Below are 19,283 nucleotides of genomic sequence, written 5' to 3' on the forward strand. Positions count from 1 at the left end.
GTGGAGTCTCGAAAACTTCTCTGCACCCCAGATGTGCGTGATGGGTTCACTCCATTCAACCAGTTTGACAACATCGCTTTTAAATTTTAACTTGCATTAAAAGTCCTCAACTTGCTCTCTCTCTCTCCGTCTCGCTTTCACCTTTAAACCTTTAACAACACAGCTGTTCTCTACCTATACTATACCCTCGGCCTCGGCATTCAGGCCAAAGGAAAATGCCCGGAGAGTTTTTCAGAAACACCAAACCACCACACCACAAAAACTAACCAACAATGAGTTGCATTTCTTTATTTAGAGCTGATCTTCTTTAGGCGAAAACAACAAAGAAACACCATTTACAATCCTTTATGTTACAAATCCTGCCTCCACTCACAGCCGCAGGGTCGGGGCTGCACTGACCTCCTACACAGGGGGCAAAACCCCCGGGGCAACTTTTATTAGGAGCCTTTTGTCCTCATTTCCCTCTAGAGGTCTGGGGTCCCTTTGTGTGTGTGTGTGTGGTCAGCTCAGCCTTGGTCAGTATCTGGCAATGTGTAGTTGGGTTTGACATATGCAACCAGCAAAAAACACAGAAACTGCAGTCGAACAATACATATCTTTCATTCATTTCCCCATTGAATGATGTCATTACTTATGAATGTTGCTCAGAGGTGTGTAAGTACAAACACATCATGTGTAGGTGCAGGGCTACTGACAAAGCGAACGCCTGCACACACACACCGACACCGATTCCTGAGAGGTGAATCGGTCCAGAAAGTGTAGGAGGAGCAGACACAATGATGAAATATGCAATATGCATAATGCAATTCAATGCACAACATTCATCTCAGCCGTTCAGATTTATGGTAAAGCATTCGGTTGATTGCTAACATACATTTATGTTAGTGTTTATTAACAGGAAAAGATGCTGGGTGTAAGTTTATTTGTTTGAAGTGTCGTAAAACTGATTATGTATCTTTTATACTGTATTTTCTATTTCGTTGTGACGGCACCCTTACACTTCCGCTTTTATGCATTTGTAATGTACTTAAGTGATAGGTTTGAGCATGTCTGATAATGAGGGAAAACTCCTCTTAATGATTTACCATTGCTTACATTAAGTAGTAATAAAAAAAAGTCTGTGCAGCTGAAGGCGAGGACCCTTCACACGTCAGAAGTTCTGGTCAAACTCCAAAAGATACCGGACCATTAATTTACCCATAATATTTTTCAATGGTGACTGATTAAATCATTGTACTGGCTCCCTCCAGGGTCACAGATGACATTTAACTGTTCACAGGCTGAGTTATACTGCAGCTCCATGGGAACAATCATCTGAAATGCCCTCGAACCATTCGCTGTTTTCATGGAGCCTGTCGGCGGCACGCGATGTGGAACAAACTGGGATGAAAAACATTGTCCGTTTAAATAACAGCTGTGGCTTTTTTACACTTCACGCCCACAACTTCTCAACATGATCAATATTTTTTAAAGTTTTAAAAAGCTCCACTCTGCTGAGAAGTGGAGTAAAAGGTTGAATCGTTTCATCATTTTTCACTCCCCTCAGCCTAGAGGTAGTTGAATTTAAAATTTAAATACACTGAGAGTCTAAAAATATTCCTCAAGAGTGGTGCTTTTTAATTGTAGAGAGTGTGAAGTTGCCAAAAACCTCCATAATCGGATAATAAATGCCGAGGACGTGACCTCGGTCTACTCAAAGGCACCTTTTCTTCAAATGTTCAGAAACCACGGAGTCGTTAACCTCCCAAACGAAGGTGACAAAAGGACAATTTCCATGTGACTCTCATTAGCATATTAGAGAGAGAGAGAAGCATCGTGTTGGCGTTCGCAGGAGCAGCTCACAGTGTGTGCTGCTTCTCTCTGATTCTGTGTCAAACCAGATTTGATTCATGTTACATTAGTCGAGCTGCTCGGCCTCCAGACGCTCATTAGAAGCAGTTTCTGCAGATGTTATGCAGTATGAAGGGGAGGGGTGGGGGTGGTGGTGGGGGGGGGTAACTGTAAGTTCCCGTCTCTTCAGGCCTGCCAACGCTGTTTCACCACAGGTGAATTTAAATGCGAGTGACTCAGCTCGCCTGTCGTACGTTCACAGGAATAGTTTCTCTACAGATGTGATGGTGGATCTGAGGTGAAGAACCTGCACTTTTTTCTCTTTTTTTTGTTTTTTTACACAGACAGATCAAGTTTAAAACTGAATCCAGGAGCTGGTCATCTGTTTAGGCTGCATTTTTGGGTGGGCAATTTCTGTTCTGACTCTGTGCTCAAGTTGATAATGAGTTTTGACAGTGGTTAAACTCTCAAAAAGGCTGTCCATGTGTTTCTATAAATTATGAAAAATGAATGTGTCCAACGCATCAGTGAACATCAAAATGAAACTAATCTTTCCTCCAATAACTTCAAGTTGGACATTTACTGAAATAAGCTTCTTCACTTTCTGCAGAGTGTTGGATAACAAGCTCGACACAACTGTCATGTCTATGGTATAGCTGAGTGAGGCTAAAGCCAGGAGGTTTTTTCCTTAGCTTAGCACAAAGACTGGAAACGGGGGGAAACTGTTAGCCTCAATCAGTCTGAAAGCAAAGAAGGAAAAAAATATCAATACCTACAGGCAAATCTAAAGCTCTCTCATTAAAACCAAAAACCAAAGTGTAAAAGCAGCATGTTGTGGTTTCACTGGCAGCTGTGTGCCTGACTATTTTTTTTTATTTTTTGGCTTGAACCAGTTGAAATTGCACAAAATTTACTTCTCCAAGCCAAGAAACAGTTTGGCAAGTAAAACAGCAAACTGGCATTTTACACTTTTGTTTGAACACTCAGCAAGAAAACACACTTCTTTCATAAAAAAGGGTTTTAACTATTCCTTTAATTTTACATGCAACCATATCACCTGGAGGTATTGAAATAAACCCAACCTGACAAAACTGGAATGTATCAAGTTTATTAAAGTGTCTTTTCAACAATAGGATCTCCATATGCACAGTGTTTCTCAACACCCAGGTTGAACCAGTTTCCTTTTCCTCCTTTATAGGCACTAGTGACTATCCTCGCCCATCCATGTTCCCCCTGAAAACAAAAAGACAGCACAGGATTACTGACTCTGCAAGCAAGCAAGAAGCACAATGTCAGAGAGATTAGATTAAATTAGATTAGATTAAATTGGCTTTATTGTCATTGTACAGTCACCTCTACAACAGCATTGACTGCTCTTCCCTGAAACTTTTCTACATGAGGACTAACTCAAGGAGACAGAAGCGTGTGAGTAAAGTTTTAGCTGCAGACTAAAAGCAGAGCAGGCAGGGTGTGGTGCACTGCACAGTAAGAGTGGAAAACCAACCCAAAACTCTCCCCAGGAGTTCCTGACCGCCCAGTACTCGGTGCCGTCCTCGGCCACTCCCCATCCAGCCACAGACACGATGTGATTTGGTAAAGAGAGCGGGTGAAACTCTGAGAAAATCCCTCCGGAGTATTTCTCCAGGCCGTCGGTGGCCATCAGGGCACAGCTGAAAGACAGAGAGGAGAGGCTCAGAAGTTCTTCAAAAACATTTTTTAAAAATTATTAGTCGCTTTTTCATGTCTCTTTCATAACTAAAACGCAGTGATAAATTGAAGAACATTTCTACAGGGTCAAAGAAGGGTCAAAATTGAGCTTTTTCTTTGGGCTGTGCGAGCCACAATTTGTTCTGTGCCTCAAATGTGTCGTGTCCAGTGTGGGAACTCTTTTCACACATCAGTTTCTGCCTTGAAGCTGCTCTCGTGTGTTCACTAAAAAGCAGATCTGCTTATAACTCCGTGTTGGTAGAGTATGATTTGATTTATTTAGACATTTTTACTACAACTACAACCTAAAGGGAGTGTTTCAATATGTTTTCATCCTTATCATTTATTTACGTGTTTGTTGGAGCTTATTTTTTTGTTAAAGGAAAAAGAACAAAACTCAATAAAAGACAAACAAAAAAACAATCATGTTCACAAACTGAAACTTCTCGGGCAATGTTTTCTTACAGGTTTACACAAGGTGAAACTAAAGGCGTATTAAATCCATAAATTCAAAGTCTTCGTGGTCCTTGAGCCCATATATCACAAGTTCTTGAAAAGTTTGATCTTTCATCTGCAGGTAATAGAAACGACCTTGTTAATACTGCATGGAATTAATTTAAATACAATATAAAGCTGCCAAACTTTGACTTAAAAGAATCACAGCTGGTTCACGCTGTTTAAATTATACTGTATATGGGCAGGATAATGTAAAGAACAACTCTGAGTTTTATTAAAACAAATAAATCATAAAAACCAGATCCATCTGTTTATGATCATTTCAATACGTTGCGGATTTAAATTCATATAATTCCCCGTATTTTAATACTTAATAAAACTACACTCAGTGCTGTAAAATGTCCTCATAGGTTTTAATATTATTAAATTTACATATCTAATAAAAACGGACGATGACTAAGAACTGCTGTGTGAAACGTTTAGGCTGAATCTCCTCCTTCACACAGAGGATGTAGGAGGATGAATAATTAGAAATGACTGGGGAGGATGACTTACACTACCTGATGGGCCCGTTGGTGTAAATTTCAGCTTTCATCCGGTCTCTTCCAGAAACTTCTCCGTAGTCTCCCACTTTCCACACGGTGTAGTTCTTCACCACGGCGCACGACTCGAAGAAGGAGCAGGTGCCGCACTGGTTAAACAGCTCACACCCTGCGCACCACCAGGAATAAAAGGAACAAGACTGTTTATTAATTATTTAGAGCAAAATTCATTATACAACCGAACCCATAACTTCTTAGTGAATTTAGACTGTACGGCACAGATACAATTTAAAGAGGAGTCTCTGTGTTTAAAATGTCAAAATAAAAAAACACTGGGTAACTTTAGAGCAAAAGTTTGACCACTAAATTCGATACATGCCTCTGAATATACAGTATGTCCCAAAATATGTGTACACCGAACCATGCCATCCTTACATGAGTGCTGGATGTCTCACTCTTAAAGGGATAGTTCAACATTTTGGCAAATTGGCCCATTGCCATAATCCCTATAGTTTTAGCAGTAGGTTTGTTACCTTTAATAGTCGGTGCAAGCTACTTTCAGAACGGCGGAGCAGAGCCATGAGCTGCTCAGAGCTACGCTACGGAGGCTAATAGGATTTCTTGGTTATGGTTAGGGTTAGCTCTGAGCAGCTCGCAGCTCTGCTCCGCTGTTCTAAAAAATAGCTTGCACCGACAATTAAAGGTAACGAACCTACTCCTAAAACTATAGGGATTATGGCAATGGGCCAATTTGCCAAAATGTTGAACTATCCCTTTAAGTCTTAGTATTAATATTCTGCCATAGCTGCCCTCCACTTTCTCTGGTTTCCGGATTTAGGAACTGGATTTGCTCCTATTTTAGCCACAAGAGCATTAGTGCGATGAGCGACTGATGATGGATGAAGAGGCCTCAGTGTCACGCTTCACCCCCAAAGGTGTTTGAATGGACTGAGATCATGGCTCTGTGTAAGACAATCAACTTCTTACCAGACCAAACTGGGAAAACTAACCCCGAACCCATTGCACTGTCAACCACACTGTGGTCTTACATGTTATTGTAATAGTTTCTTTACAATTTCCTTAAATTAAAACTAACAAATGGACCCTAACCCTAAAGATAACAAACCTACTCCTAAAACTATAGGGATTATGGCAATGGGCCAATTTGCCAAAATGTTGAACTATCCCTTTAAGTATCAATGTTCACATATTTTTGTCTATATAATGTAACTTTAACAGCTGACACGTCGACCAGAGGAGAACCTGTGTATTTCTTACTTTGGTTTTTGGCCTGGTAGTTGTTGCAGGTCTCATCGGGGACGCCCATCTTGTGGGCGTAGGCGTAGACTCCCATGTGGTCGCCGCCGAAACAAGAGCCCGCCCTCCCGCAGTCGATCACGTTCTGGACCGACAGGTACGCAGACGGCCACGCTCCGCCGCGTTTGATGTTGATCCGGTCTTGGGGACAAAAAATAATATTTAAGCAATATATCACGACAGGCCGTGCTCATTTAGAGTGGTATAATGAGCATATACCACGGACTGGAGTGATATACTGTATTGCTTTTATAAAACGGTTACCAATAATGACAATATGAAAGAGGGATACGCAAACAATTTCATGTAGTTTTATTCAACCAGAAATACATATTATCCAATAAAATAGCCTCACTGTGGAAAAAATAGTCCCACCTCTCCGGACGTTAGCTCCAAATTAGCTCTGCATCTGTAAATCTCGTCTTTTCCTCCGCTTTTTTTCAGGTGAAAGTCACTGCTCAGTCCCCTCTACCATTGTTAACCCTCCCCAGAGGTGAAAGTTCACCTTAAACATGTCAATTCAACTACTTTAGTGTATTTTTTAACATCATAAAGACATCAACTGTCTTTTGCTATGGACTGCAACAGTCCGTTGTCATGGATACATGACAACAACTTCCATTCATACCAGTCATACGTGCCTGACGCGGAGTGATAGCTTACGCTGCTCAATATACCACGGTTAACAACCAATCAGATCGCCGGATTTCACCTTTCCGTTTTATAAAACAGATGTATTTCTAGTTTTTAGTTTATATCATATTTTATTCAATCCATCTCTCTTTAAAAAAATGTTGTTTCCTCCCTCTCTAGCCCTCCTGTTTTACTCGCTCCGTTGTCATGGTTACCGGCTAGTGCGCTGGTGGCTCCCATGGCCCAGCAGGAGCCACAGTACTGGGGGATGTGCTGGTTCCTCGTGGTGCTCACATAGTTCTTCCCCTGGATGTTCCTCCAGTCCCAGGACGGAGGGAGGTCTGACACCTTCACGTACTCGTGTGGCCGCGGCCCCGTCCTGCAGTAAGTGAAGAACAAGATTATTATTATCTAGTTGTAGTGTTTAAAATAAGCCGTGGGACTAATTACACCTCCAACTGAGGACTGTGTGGTCAGATATTTGATCCAACAGTTTGAGACCAGTGTTTTTACCCACTCACTGGAGTTATATGGTTGAAGTCAGATCTAAAAACCATGTTTGGATGACTGAACAGTCCTTGAACTGACCTTGTGGGGCCCCTGCATGAAGCATGAGGTGTTAATATTTCCTGTTGCATAGTCAGAGCTATGTTAAAAGACCCACTAAATTACCAGAAAAAGATTAGATCTCTGGCGTCCCAACAGACAATAAAAACAAATATAGTAGTATGAATATTATACTAAGTATTAATCATTTATTTCTCTCCTTTATTCATTTATTTATTAATTAATTAATTTTTCACTGTAAAGCGACCTTGGGTTTCTTGAAAGGTGCTATATAAATTGACGTTATTATTGGTAAAACATTTTACATAATACATCTTTATAGGAGAGGATAAGAAAAAAGAAGTCATACATAATGAAGACAAAGTAGTCACACATGTGTAACTAAAGCAGGGGGAGTGTATGATAAATCAAAAAATGAAAAAGTCAGTCCGAGGGTCAGTTATCTCTTAATCCACTGGTTCCCAGCCTGGGGTCTGGGCCCCTCAGGGGGGCGCCAGAGATCTCAGGGGTCCAGAGAGCTTTTTCTGTTCTGAGGTTGTGAGGTTTTCAAGATAAGATTTGCGCATATTAAAATGTAAAAATCTGAATAAAACATTACCCCGAATGTGATAATCATAATTATGTCAAAAGAACAAAAGAGAACAGGAACAAAAACCTACAACTAGACTGTTTATTTTTGTAAATAAAAGTTTGTGACAGATCAGTTTATTCTTATGAAGCATCTACACAGGCGAGAACCACAATCCACCCACTGACCCATCAACACATGCTTGTGAATATGTCAGGACTCCAGACTGCCCCTCAATGGGCTTTATGCACAGCTCCACTACTTCCTGATATAAGCCAGCTCCTTTATTTCCTGTTTTACATTATTGGACCAACTGATTAATCCAGGTGTGTCTGAGTAGTCACAACAATGGTCAGGCACACCTGAATTAATCAGTTGGTCCAATCATGTAAGACAGGAAATAAAGGAGCTGGTTTATATCAGGAAGTAGTGGAACTGTGCACAAAGCCCAATGGGGGCATTTTGCCCCTATTTGACTTTGCCGTATTTTATTGCTCTCACTGTTTTTATTGTTTTAAAATTGTTTTTATTTCTGCTTCTTTCTTTTTATTATTACACTATGTAAAGCACTTTGGTACATCGAAAGGACTGTTGTAAACGGCTGTATAAATGAAGTACATTTACATTTACATGTACATTTACATTTAAAAAGTGACACAGTGCAAGTATTTTTTAATCTACCTGCGCATGTGCACTGCAACCAGTAAATTTGTGTTTTGTTTTTTTGTTTTAACACTGGTAAAAGGTGGATAGGTGACGCAAAGGGATCTGGTATCTGTCATTACAGCCAGGTGGCAGGCCAATGTGTGTAAGGATCATGAATGAAATGGAAATAAAATGTGAATATTTGTTTTGCAAGTCAATTCACAGTGTGTGCCCCTTTGCCACTGTGCCCCTGGTTAAAAAAAAAAAAAAAAAAGGAAGTCTGCAGCAGCCACCACCAGTGACAATACAGTAATAACAACAGACTGAGTTACTGTGATGTTACCGCAATCAAACCACTGCAGAGACTCATTCCTACGTACAAACACGTCTGTGAAGATTTTATTAACATTATTTGACCGGTGATAAAAGACGTTAAGACGTTTTCAGTCGCAGCTCCGGAGTGATGACGACGATGATGATGATGATGATGATGATAATAGTTCACTCCAGAGGAAACAATAACAAGATGAAAAACACCTAAACACGTCGCTGTCAGTTAGAAGTTACCGTTTCTCCGTCACTTACCGGACAGAGCGCGGTCTGTGGTCGGTGATGGGTTTGTAACAGGGCTCCGTCACAAGCCTGGAGCAGCTAATTTGCAAGGAAAACGATGCTAAACAAATCAGTAGTGGCACAGTTGTAGCAGCCGCCATGTTGGCTCAACGCCTCCTCCCACCACACGTCAGTGACGCACACACGCACAGAGCGCCCCCTGTCGGCCGCAGCGGACATTAGGCAAGGCAAGGCATCTTTATTTATATAGCAGCGCATTTCATACCAAGGCAACTCAATGTGCTTTACATAAAGACAAAACATTAAAAAAAAGAAGAAGCATAAGACAGAATAAAAACAAACAAAACACTAAAAACAGAGTTAAAAGCAAGAGCAAATAAAAGTAAAATAAAAGAAAATAGATAAAGTTTTAAGTTCTCAGCTATAAGGATGTGAAAAGAGAAATGTTTTTAACCTGGATTTAAAAGTGCTTACAGTTGGGGCTGATTTCAGTTCTGCTGGAAGTTTGTTCCAGTTGTTGCAGCATCACAGCTAAATGCTGCTTCACCATGTCTGGTCTGAACTCTGAGCTCCACTATCTGACCTGAGTCAGTAGATCTCAGAGCTCTACTGGGTTTATACTCTACTAACATGTCATTCATGTTTTCTGGACCTAAACCATTCAGTGATTTGTAAACCAGTAGCAGAACTTTAAAATCTATTCTGTAGCTGACTGGGAGCCAATGTAAGGTCTTAAGAACCAGGGTGATGTGATCTGATCTCTTTGTTCTGGTTAAAAACAAATTACAGCCTCCACTCAGCAGCACAGGTACAGGAGGATACAGCAAAACACAGAGCTAACTAAGCAATGATAAATAAACATAAACATATAGACTATTACAGTAAGTATAGTTTGTACTTCATTTTAAGACCCTTTATATACAAAAAAAGTAGAAAGGTCGCGCACATCCAATTAAAAAGGTGCTGGCCTCAAACATAAATGTAAATAAAGAAGAAAGAAAAGAGGGGACCGCACACTTAAGCTCCCTTTATGTGCTTTTATTTAGCACATCCAAGACCCTTTTATGTAGAATATATTCTTCTTCTTAGAGATTACTTTATATTTGTCATTCAAAAAAACACACCTTGCAGTGAATGTATGAACAAATTTTCGTTTCTGTGGCTATGACAGTAATAAAAACAGAGAGTAATAAATAAAGATAGAGCTATATAAAATATATATATAAAATTATTATTATTAATCTTTATTTATTCTCAAAGGACAGGTTACTTTCATTTTCAAAGTCGTCAAGTTCAGCCTCTAGTCGGCATCACAGGTACATGATACAGCAAAAATAATGACAACAGAGCTGAGCAATGATAAATAAAAAAACATATTACTATTACAGTAAATATAGTTTGTACTTCATTTTAAGACCCTTTATGTATTATTATTGTTATTAACCTTTATTTATTCTCGAAGGACATTGAGGTTACCCTACTTTTCGATGTTGTTGAGTTAACAGGCACAATTAAAACATTGACAATGATGATTACAAACAAAACAATACATTTGATAAAGAAGAAAATCATTTAAAACATTTACAATTACAAACAAAGTCATCTGCGATTAAGGTCCTAAACTCTGAAGGGAGTACGTCCAACTTCAGGATGTGTTGGAGTTACATTTCATGAGCTGCGGGCATCATAAGAAAGTGCAGTTTAACCAATATTTGTACAAACTTGAAGAACTGTGTAGCAGATCAGACGAGCAGGTCATGTCAGTATAGCAGGACACAGGGCCGTTGCTAGGAATTCTGGGCCCCCTTAAAGAATACTAAAGTGGGCCCCTCCCCCTAACTTTTCCTTTTTTTTTCTTAGACTACGTATGTATTATCATTTTTTATTTAGCCTACCTTGTTTTGATGCTAATGCAACATTACACTGCAAAAATCCAAGTATCTTACCAAGAATATTTGTCTTATTTCTAGTCAAAATGTAATTTCTAGTCAAAACAAATCTCATTATACTTAAAATAAGACACATCATATTAAAAGTAGCTTGTTTTTAGACACTTTTTACTTCTTTCAAGCATATTTTCACTTGGAATAAGTAGAAAAAATCTGATAGTGGAGCAAGTTTTTCTTCCTTATTACAAGCACAAAAAACTTACTTTCACTGGCAGATTTTTCTATTTATTGTGAATTTAAGTGAAAATGATATAAAAACAAGTTAATTTTTGGGTTATGAGTCTTATTTTAAAGTGAAATTCCGGCGTAAGTGTAAACCATGGTCAAACACACCGTAACACCGAGTTAGACCCCCCCTCGAGAGATCAATTTGCCCGACCGCTACATTCACGAGATCCACCAACTTCAGCAAATACCGCAATATCGCCACACACGGCGCTGTCCGGATCCACTGTCTGACCGCAACCAAAACGCCACCATTTGCCCAAAATAATGCTCAGAACTGCACCAAATGTCATCAATAGTACACACAGGGTCCCAGCACGTAGTACGAGTTGTCAAACATCTGCTAGCTTTGCCTGTTTTCTTTAGCAAGGAGATGCAACTCAACTCACCTACTTCTCCTCCGGGAGCCGCTTGTTGGTGAGGAAGCCCTGACGAGTCGATCACCGAGTGCACCGGAGTTCCGCAGCTCAATCAACAATTACCTCATGGAAATACAATCAGAGTTTTTTTTTTTTATATCTTGCATATCACTTTATAACTATTATTATCGAGTGCTGGCCACGATATAGGCGCAAATGAGCATTTTTAAGAGCTGCGGAACTCCGGTGCACTCTGTGATCGACTCGTCAGGGCTTCCTCACGAACGAGCGGCTCCCGGAGGAGAAGTAGGTGAGTTGAGTTGCATCTCCTTGCTAAAGAAAACAGGCAAAGCTAGCAGATGTTTGACAACTCGTACTACGTGCTGGGACCCTGTGTGTACTATTGATGACATTTGGTGCAGTTCTGAGCATTATTTTGGGCAAATGGTGGCGTTTTGGTTGCGGTCAGACAGTGGATCCGGACAGCGCCGTGTGTGGCGATATTGCGGTATTTGCTGAAGTTGGTGGATCTCGTGAATGTAGCGGTCGGGCAAATTGATCTCTCGAGGGGGGGTCTAACTCGGTGTTACGGTGTGTTTGACCATGGTTTACACTTACGCCGGAATTTCACTTTAAGTGGAAAGAGATTAGTTTTGACTAGAAATGAGACATTTGCACAAGAAATAAGACAAATATTCTTGGAAAGATGTTGAGTTTTTACAGTGTACTATGAGTATTAGTCAGGGTCTTACGCAGAATAAATCAGTCATACAAAGATTAGACTACTGGGGTTTTTTATGGGCCCCACTGGGCGCTGGGCCCCTAGAGTTATCATCACCTTTCTCCCCTATACAACGGCCCTGGCAGGACATAAACATTTGTAGAGTCACAGTTAGAATCAGAATACGTTATTGATCCTTATACGACATCTAGGCCAATGACAGATGCTCCAAAATAGATTTGCCAGCTGAAACTCCTCCTGTACACGTCCACAAGCCACCTCTGGCGTCCCAACAGACAATAAAGGACAATAAAATAAAAACATTTTAAAATATGTCTACATAGGAGAGGATATGAAATAAGAAGCCATACATAATAGAGACATAGTATAAAGTAGGGGCAGTATATGATAAATCAAAATGTAAAAAGCATTGGATGTCTTTTGCACTGTGCACAGAAGATTGGCAGGTTCGTTGTTCATAAATGCATAAAAGTGAAGTCTGGAGTTAGAATAATGTTTGTTGTTCTTTATTTATTCACATAAATTTCTCCAATAAATAAGTTTCAATTTTCTGGAAGTGTTGTAAGTACTAGAAATGTTTCATAATTGCATTTAGTGTGGAGGCAGAGCTGGACTAAAGGAAATTGTAATAGGCTACTTGTCTTTTCATCACTGCTGTAGATGCACATTTACACAGTCACATGCACAAATGAATAATATTCCAGTCCTCAAATTACAAAGGTACTTTTTTTTCCCCCCACCACCATGTTCATTATTTTGTTTTGATTTGTTTGTTCACTTACATTGTTGCTATCCCTTTCCTGTGCTGACCCTTTGTGCTTCTCACCACTGTGATCAATATAAAACCTCCTTCTAAATAAAAACAGCGGAGTAGATTTTGCCGACTCGGCAGGAAACTTTTATACAACACAGTCAGTTCCCAGTTACAATCACATTAGCCTATTACACCTAATGCAGTACCTGATGATTGGTTGGGTTATTATAAGCTTATTATATTACAGAATGAGGCTCAACTTCAATCATCAGGGTCTGTTTTTGAGAGGGGGGAAGCATTATTGTTTGTGCTTTTAATGATTAATCCAGAATCTGATTAGATGTGCATTAGGCACCTAATGAACCCTCAGCAGGAACATGAGATAAATCACTCACCAGGCGTTGTTTGTTGTGTAATCCATCTTCAGTCTGTGGTCTTTCTCCTGATGATGAAGTCGGACAGCTCATCTAAAAGCTGTCCAGCAGTTAACAGGAAAGCGTGTTCACGTCACGTGGCTCCAGGGGCCCCAAAACAAATCATCCCTCCTCCTCATCCAAACATTATAAAAACATAAACAGAACATTATTTAACATTACATTAACACGGCACGTTCAAATAATCAAAGTTTATTTATCTGCATGTGATCATTGGTTGTTCGGGCAATGTACAAACTTGATACAGCAGGGAGAGCAGTTGCTTCACCATCACTTCACTTCATCATCATTACATCATTACACTACTCAGATGCTTATACTCACAGCAGTGACTTTCCTCTATTTGCAAATTACAGTTTTTGTAAACATTAATATGTCAGTGATTTGCAGACACGCACACGATGAAGATGAAATAAAGTAAAAAATTAAATACATTATGTATCATTTGATTCTTTACTTTTAAGATAGAGAGATAGATAGATAGATACTGTAGATAGATAGATAGATAGATAGATAGATAGATAGATAGATAGATAGATAGATAGATAGATAGATAGATAGATAGATAGATAGATAGATAGATAGATAGATAGATAGATTGATACTATAGATAGATAGATAGATAGATAGATAGATAGATAGATAGATAGATAGACAGACAACAAATTTTGCTTGTGCAGCCTCTAAAAAAACAATACTCACATTGACACATGCATGCATAAGTATATTAAAATCATAATGTCAAAAAACAAGAATTAAGGGCATCCAATATTGCACCAATTCCCATTTTGCACCATGTTTATGTAAATAGTGCATAGAACTTATACATTTGAATTTATACATTTGTCCACATTGTTTTCTGCTTTCATAAGTATTTTTTATGATGTACTGAACTGAAAGGAACAATTCTGGAAGTTTGTGGGAAATGCATTTTTGAAACCTGATAAAATACAACTTCTAATATCTATTTAACAAATTAAATCTATAGACCAGTACATGTTATGTCTTGTAGTAGTAAAAATACAACTTTTGAGCTCCTGTATTTTACTTGTGTGCTACTACTAATATACCTACAGTAAGTTCTCTAAATATATTCAACAGATGTGGTTACATTGCAAACTAAATGTTCTGCACACTCAGCCAGGTGTGTTCAATCACTCTTGCTGATTAGATCTCCAGTCAAGTGAAAACTGTGCAGGTATGCTGGGAATGATGTGACCTCACCTCGCCAGGAGTGCAGGGCTCTGTGGGTAAACACCACAGCTCACCTGTGTGTGTGACGCATACGTTTGTCATTTTTCGAAGGTTATGTAACTAACCTGCGTTCCCACAGGAGCAAGTTTGCATATTAGTCTGCAACTGTAACTGACCGCACAACCGAATGTTAATTCATTTAAATACAAAAACAGCCAGGTTACAGTTATTCTCCCATAGAAGATGTAGATTGTGGCCATATTGTCTTAAATATCTTGCAAAATTAGTATTTTCTAGCAGATTCTGATCAATAATAATTAGCATTTTTGTAAATAACAGGGACTTAGAAATCATTATGGGAGGTATTGATCACAGAGGAAGCAGAATGACCAGTATCTTTTTGATTTCTGCTCATCCTCTCACCCCTAGTAAAGTCAGATCTCGAGGTGCTTTACTCGAGAAATCTAAATTTTCTGCTGCTTTCTTTGAGACAACTGTTGATTCAGGGGGATGTTTGAAGTGATTCTGGTAAATCGCTGGTCGCAGTATCTGGGTCTTTGAGAGAGGTTGAGGTAAAGTTACAACGATAATATAACCGGCACTTTGTCATAAAGTAAATACTGAATCATGGCAGTGAACATCAGATAATGATGATATATGTGACAGCCAGGGCTGGAGGGTTGTTCCCAGAAGGGGTGGATAACCTCGGACCATTTATAAGTCTGGATAAAAAAAAAAAACGTGTAGCGATCAAACTCGAAACCGGTCACTAGATGAAAAGTTAAGATAATAACCGTTCACTCCTCTCAGACTGAATCTTATTGACTGAAATTCCAGTGCATTTTAATCACAGACACACACACTCTCTGCGTTCCTCCTCTTCAAGTCACTTATTCTGTCTTGTCTGAGAGCCGACACGACATCGCCCACTCCTCCTGAGAAGTCCATTGTGTTTGGCAACATAGAGACTGTTGTCTGCAGAGGATCGAGAGTCCCGATGACGTTTGACCCCTGAGGTCATAGTTGTTGTGTTAAAAAAGCTCAGCCCTTCTTCCCCACACAATCTTCATTTAGTGCTGCTGCTCGGCCTAACAGCCCATAAGGCCTAAGTCCTTCAGTCTGAGTAATGTAATGTAATGTTAGAAACGGCTCAGAGCTAAAACGAGATGTTTGTCAGCTTCACTTCTTTATGATGATGAGGTCCACATCCTGGGTATATGTGCATTAACATGAGCGTCTTCCTGAATGATAGAGGCCTCCATGACACCACTTCAGTCACTGGTTAATGAGCCATTATCCTGCATCAATTTGCAAGAATAAAAAACACAAACAGCATCTGAAGCTGCTCTCTTACATTTTATTAGAGACAATCATGAAGTCAATGCAGTGCAGTGATTTCAGCTCTGCCCATTTGGATAATTTCTAATGTTTTAAAGAGCTGCAGCCTTGTTTCCAGATCTATTAACATATATTTGTTTGTCTATCTTTTTTTAAAATCCAGTCTGTATATGATTTATTTTTAGGGTTATCAGGTTTTCATATGACAGCACAGATGGGCTATATATCTGTCTAAATTCCTAAAGAGACAATCTGCCCACAGCCACCACAGAAAGAGAGTAAAAAGCCCACTTAAGCAGCAGCAGCAGCACCTTTAGAGTGCATGGAAAGTGCATCCATGTGAATATTGAACACACACTCACACACACACACAGAGTTTGGATTTCTCTCGCCGATCGATATTGAAGCAATCTGGACTTTAATCTCATTTGCACTTGTGTTTTTTCTTCTCGGGGCGAATGCTGCTGGAGACGGGCAGCAGCGGGCTCTTCAGCGAAATTACAAGAATTTCAGCAAGGAGATAGATTTTTATCTGCTCACGTGAATATTTGAAGCAGACTGGATATCTGCACAATTAGATTTTAGGAAGATAATCAATATGTTCTGTTCATGTAATTCATACATTTGTCCACATTGTTTTCTGCTTTCATAAGTATCTGTTATGATGGACTGAACTGACAGGAACAATTTTGGAAGTTTGCATGATATGCATTTGTGAAACCTGATCAAATACAACTTCTAATATCTATTTAACAAATTAAATCTAACAACCTAACTGGACAAACTGTTTCCTGACTTGTACACTGACTGGAACATGGGTCCTTTTCCAATTCGTTGGCACATCAAGCAGACATTTCTCCGCCTGCTGCAGCATTAACACGTCTCTCTTCACAAATTTGCGACTAAGCAAGATGCCAGTGTCACATGCACTTTTGTCCTTTAGTGTTTATCTGCCATGAGCTCAACTATTTAAAAAATAAATATATAATAGAGACATCAGTCACTCAACAAGCTAGTGGGGATTTTATTTCAGATTTCCTTTAGGAAACAGTAATTTTTTTTTCACCTCAATCAGTGTCTTAATATGATACGACACAAATTACTTAATTCATATAATAATAATAATGATATATATTTGTTGATATCTCATTTATGGATATTTTTGCTATGGCAGCAGCAATATTAGTTTATCAGCCGATCAGTTCTTTGTTAATCTCCTGTAGCGCCACCTTTAGGTTGACCTCTGTGAGACTGAGTGCCATGTTTTGACAGGTTTGGGTGAACCAGTGGAAAATTTGGTGCAGACATTTTCTTGACTTTGCTTTGCTAGATTATCAGGTCAGAGTTTGGTTTAGGTTGTTAGGTTGTTGGTCGTTATAACACAATAGGGCACTAACGAAGTCGAAACCAACTTTCCACCAAAGACAGTCACTCGACGACTGTCGTTGTCGTTGGCACTTGGAGCACAAAAGGGAACCAGTGACATCATCAGCCTTGTGAAAGCCCCTCCCAGAAGTTAAATACCTGGGTCTCCACACCAGATAGTTGGACCAGTCCCAGCCTGGTCAGATGCTACATGAACTGATGAAGCCTCTTGGATGAGAGGTGAAATGTCTTCCTAGACAAATAACCAAGTCCAGTTGCTTTCGACTTAAAATTCCTTTGTGAATGGACTGCAGCGTCCCTGCATGGGCTGCTGCAGACTGTTGTTGTCATCACCTGCACTGGGCAGGTTGTGTTTTCAGAGTGTGTTTATTTGTCTTATAGAAAGTGCTGAACCAATTCAGTGGAGGATTTGTGAGCCAGGACAGAACCCATTATTTTTTTGCACCAGATCCAGGATTTTTTTCCCCATTGCATTGTGAAATGGGGCGTCTGTCATATTGCCATGTAATTTTCAGTATGAATATCACACTGTTCCCTGTGTGCTGACTTGATCGCACTAAATTAATCACCGTCAATACCTCTAGGACGCTTCAGGAGGGAGAGGTTCAGCTGTTAAAGGAGACATATTCTGCCCCTTTCCCACAAATTAAAATAGTTCCCAGGTGTCTTAAAGACATGTCTGTGACATGCTGTGGTCAAAATCCCCCAAGAATCAAACATCACAGCTCTTTTCACAGCCCTGTTCAGAACGGCTGGTTTCAGTGCCTGTCCCTTTAAATGCAAATTAACCTCTGCTCACCCCGCCACACCCCTTCTTCTGGTACCAGGTAGGGGTGGGGTTATGCAAATTCAGAAACTAATTACATCATTGTCGGACAACCGAGGGAACAGCTCGTAAAACCACATGGATTTGCCTGAACATTACAGATTTTTTTTGTCAATTCTCACATTTTGGAGGCCGGAAGGCAAGACAAACACCCAGATATATGTTAAAGAGCCTTCAAAAAGTGATATTTCCATAATATGTCCCCTTTAAAAACACATCTAACTCCTGTTGATTTAATGCTGCTCATCAGTTCAGGTGATTAATGTGAGGCAGGTGAGTCAGGAGCTACTGACCTGGACCTCCACTGTTTTTTACAGCAACGTTAAAAACCTGCTGTGCCCATTTGGCCCCGAGAGCTTTATCAATAACTTTCTTCCCTCTGAAGAATCGGATGAATAATGGATCAAAGAGAAATGTTACTTAAAACTCACATCCATCTGAGGGGATTAGATCAGCAGGTCTGGACTTCAAACAGCAGAGACAAATCAAGGGGCCGACATGTTTTGAGGCTGGTTATTGATCACCGCTGGCTGCGGTTCAGGGGCCTCGCGGTGACTCTCTGGCCTGGCTGCTCCGTACGACACCACACGGATTTCCAGGGAGGAGTGAATCTCCGAGGGGAAGAGGAAGAGGAGGAGGAAGAGGAGGGTGGAGGGTGGGCCGTCACTCTTTTGATGGTCTCCCAAAGTCAGCTTTTCCCTCAGCGCCACTGAGCTGTTTGTTTTTCTCATTTTCATAAACTGAATCCATTTTGGTGATTAGGCCAAACGATGATTCATCGCATCACGAGCTGGACCTTTGCTGCTTTAAGTGCCCTGTGTTTCCACGCGGCGGAGGACTGACGACGACTCCCATCAAACCTTGCTGCTCCTTCTCCTCTCTCCTCCTGCCTAATGCACTTGAGAGGAAACAACAGCACGGATCATTTCCTTGTCAATACGGTCGTTACATATATCAAAGCGTGCTCGATTGATTGGTTTTAATCATATGTTAATGCTTCAGTAAAAACTTGGCTGCTCTATTTTTTTTTTTATCCATACACAACAAGTAAACACGAGGTCAGCGCTCCTCAGCTTGTTCTTAAACGCACTTTCTTTTTTGTTTATAGCAGTGATAAACGAACTTAAGTGAAGTTTTAAGTGTGTTTTTTTTATCTGGGAATTAACGGGAAACAGAGTTATCTCTACACGTATACATATTTCCCCTTTTGTTCTTATAGTTAAAATGAGTGGTTGTTC

The 19,283-nt window shown here is 40.0% G+C and overlaps 1 protein-coding gene across 1 annotated transcript; it reads right to left on the reverse strand.

The window, feature by feature from the left end:
• Positions 1 to 2,902: 2,902 nt before the first annotated feature.
• On the reverse strand, positions 2,903 to 9,019 carry LOC146970253 (cathepsin Z). The gene is made up of 6 exons (XM_085804453.1): positions 8,851 to 9,019; positions 6,701 to 6,864; positions 5,814 to 5,993; positions 4,554 to 4,704; positions 3,335 to 3,500; positions 2,903 to 3,063 (listed from the first exon to the last, which is right to left on the reverse strand). Exons 1-6 carry the CDS (start codon positions 8,976 to 8,978, stop codon positions 2,941 to 2,943), a joined length of 912 nt encoding a protein of 303 aa, XP_085660579.1. The 5' UTR covers positions 8,979 to 9,019; the 3' UTR covers positions 2,903 to 2,940.
• Between the last annotated feature and the right edge of the window lie 10,264 nt (positions 9,020 to 19,283).

The sequence above is a fragment of the Trachurus japonicus genome, chromosome 17 (assembly GCF_045865225.1).
Source record: "Trachurus japonicus isolate A0001 chromosome 17, Traja_1.0".
Classification (NCBI taxonomy): domain Eukaryota; kingdom Metazoa; phylum Chordata; class Actinopteri; order Carangiformes; family Carangidae; genus Trachurus; species Trachurus japonicus.

What these genes read in the sequence shown, in the direction of transcription:
- LOC146970253 (XM_085804453.1), bottom strand. Translation starts at nt 8,978, where the DNA reads ATGGCGGCTGCTACAACTGTGCCACTACTGATTTGTTTAGCATCGTTT. An exon ending in CACAGACCGCGCTCTGTCCG is followed by an intron (nt 6,865 to 8,850) that starts GTAAGTGACGGA and finishes CACTTACTGCAG; the next exon opens with GACGGGGCCGCGGCCACACG. An exon ending in TACACCAACGGGCCCATCAG is followed by an intron (nt 3,501 to 4,553) that starts GTAGTGTAAGTC and finishes TCTGTCTTTCAG; the next exon opens with CTGTGCCCTGATGGCCACCG.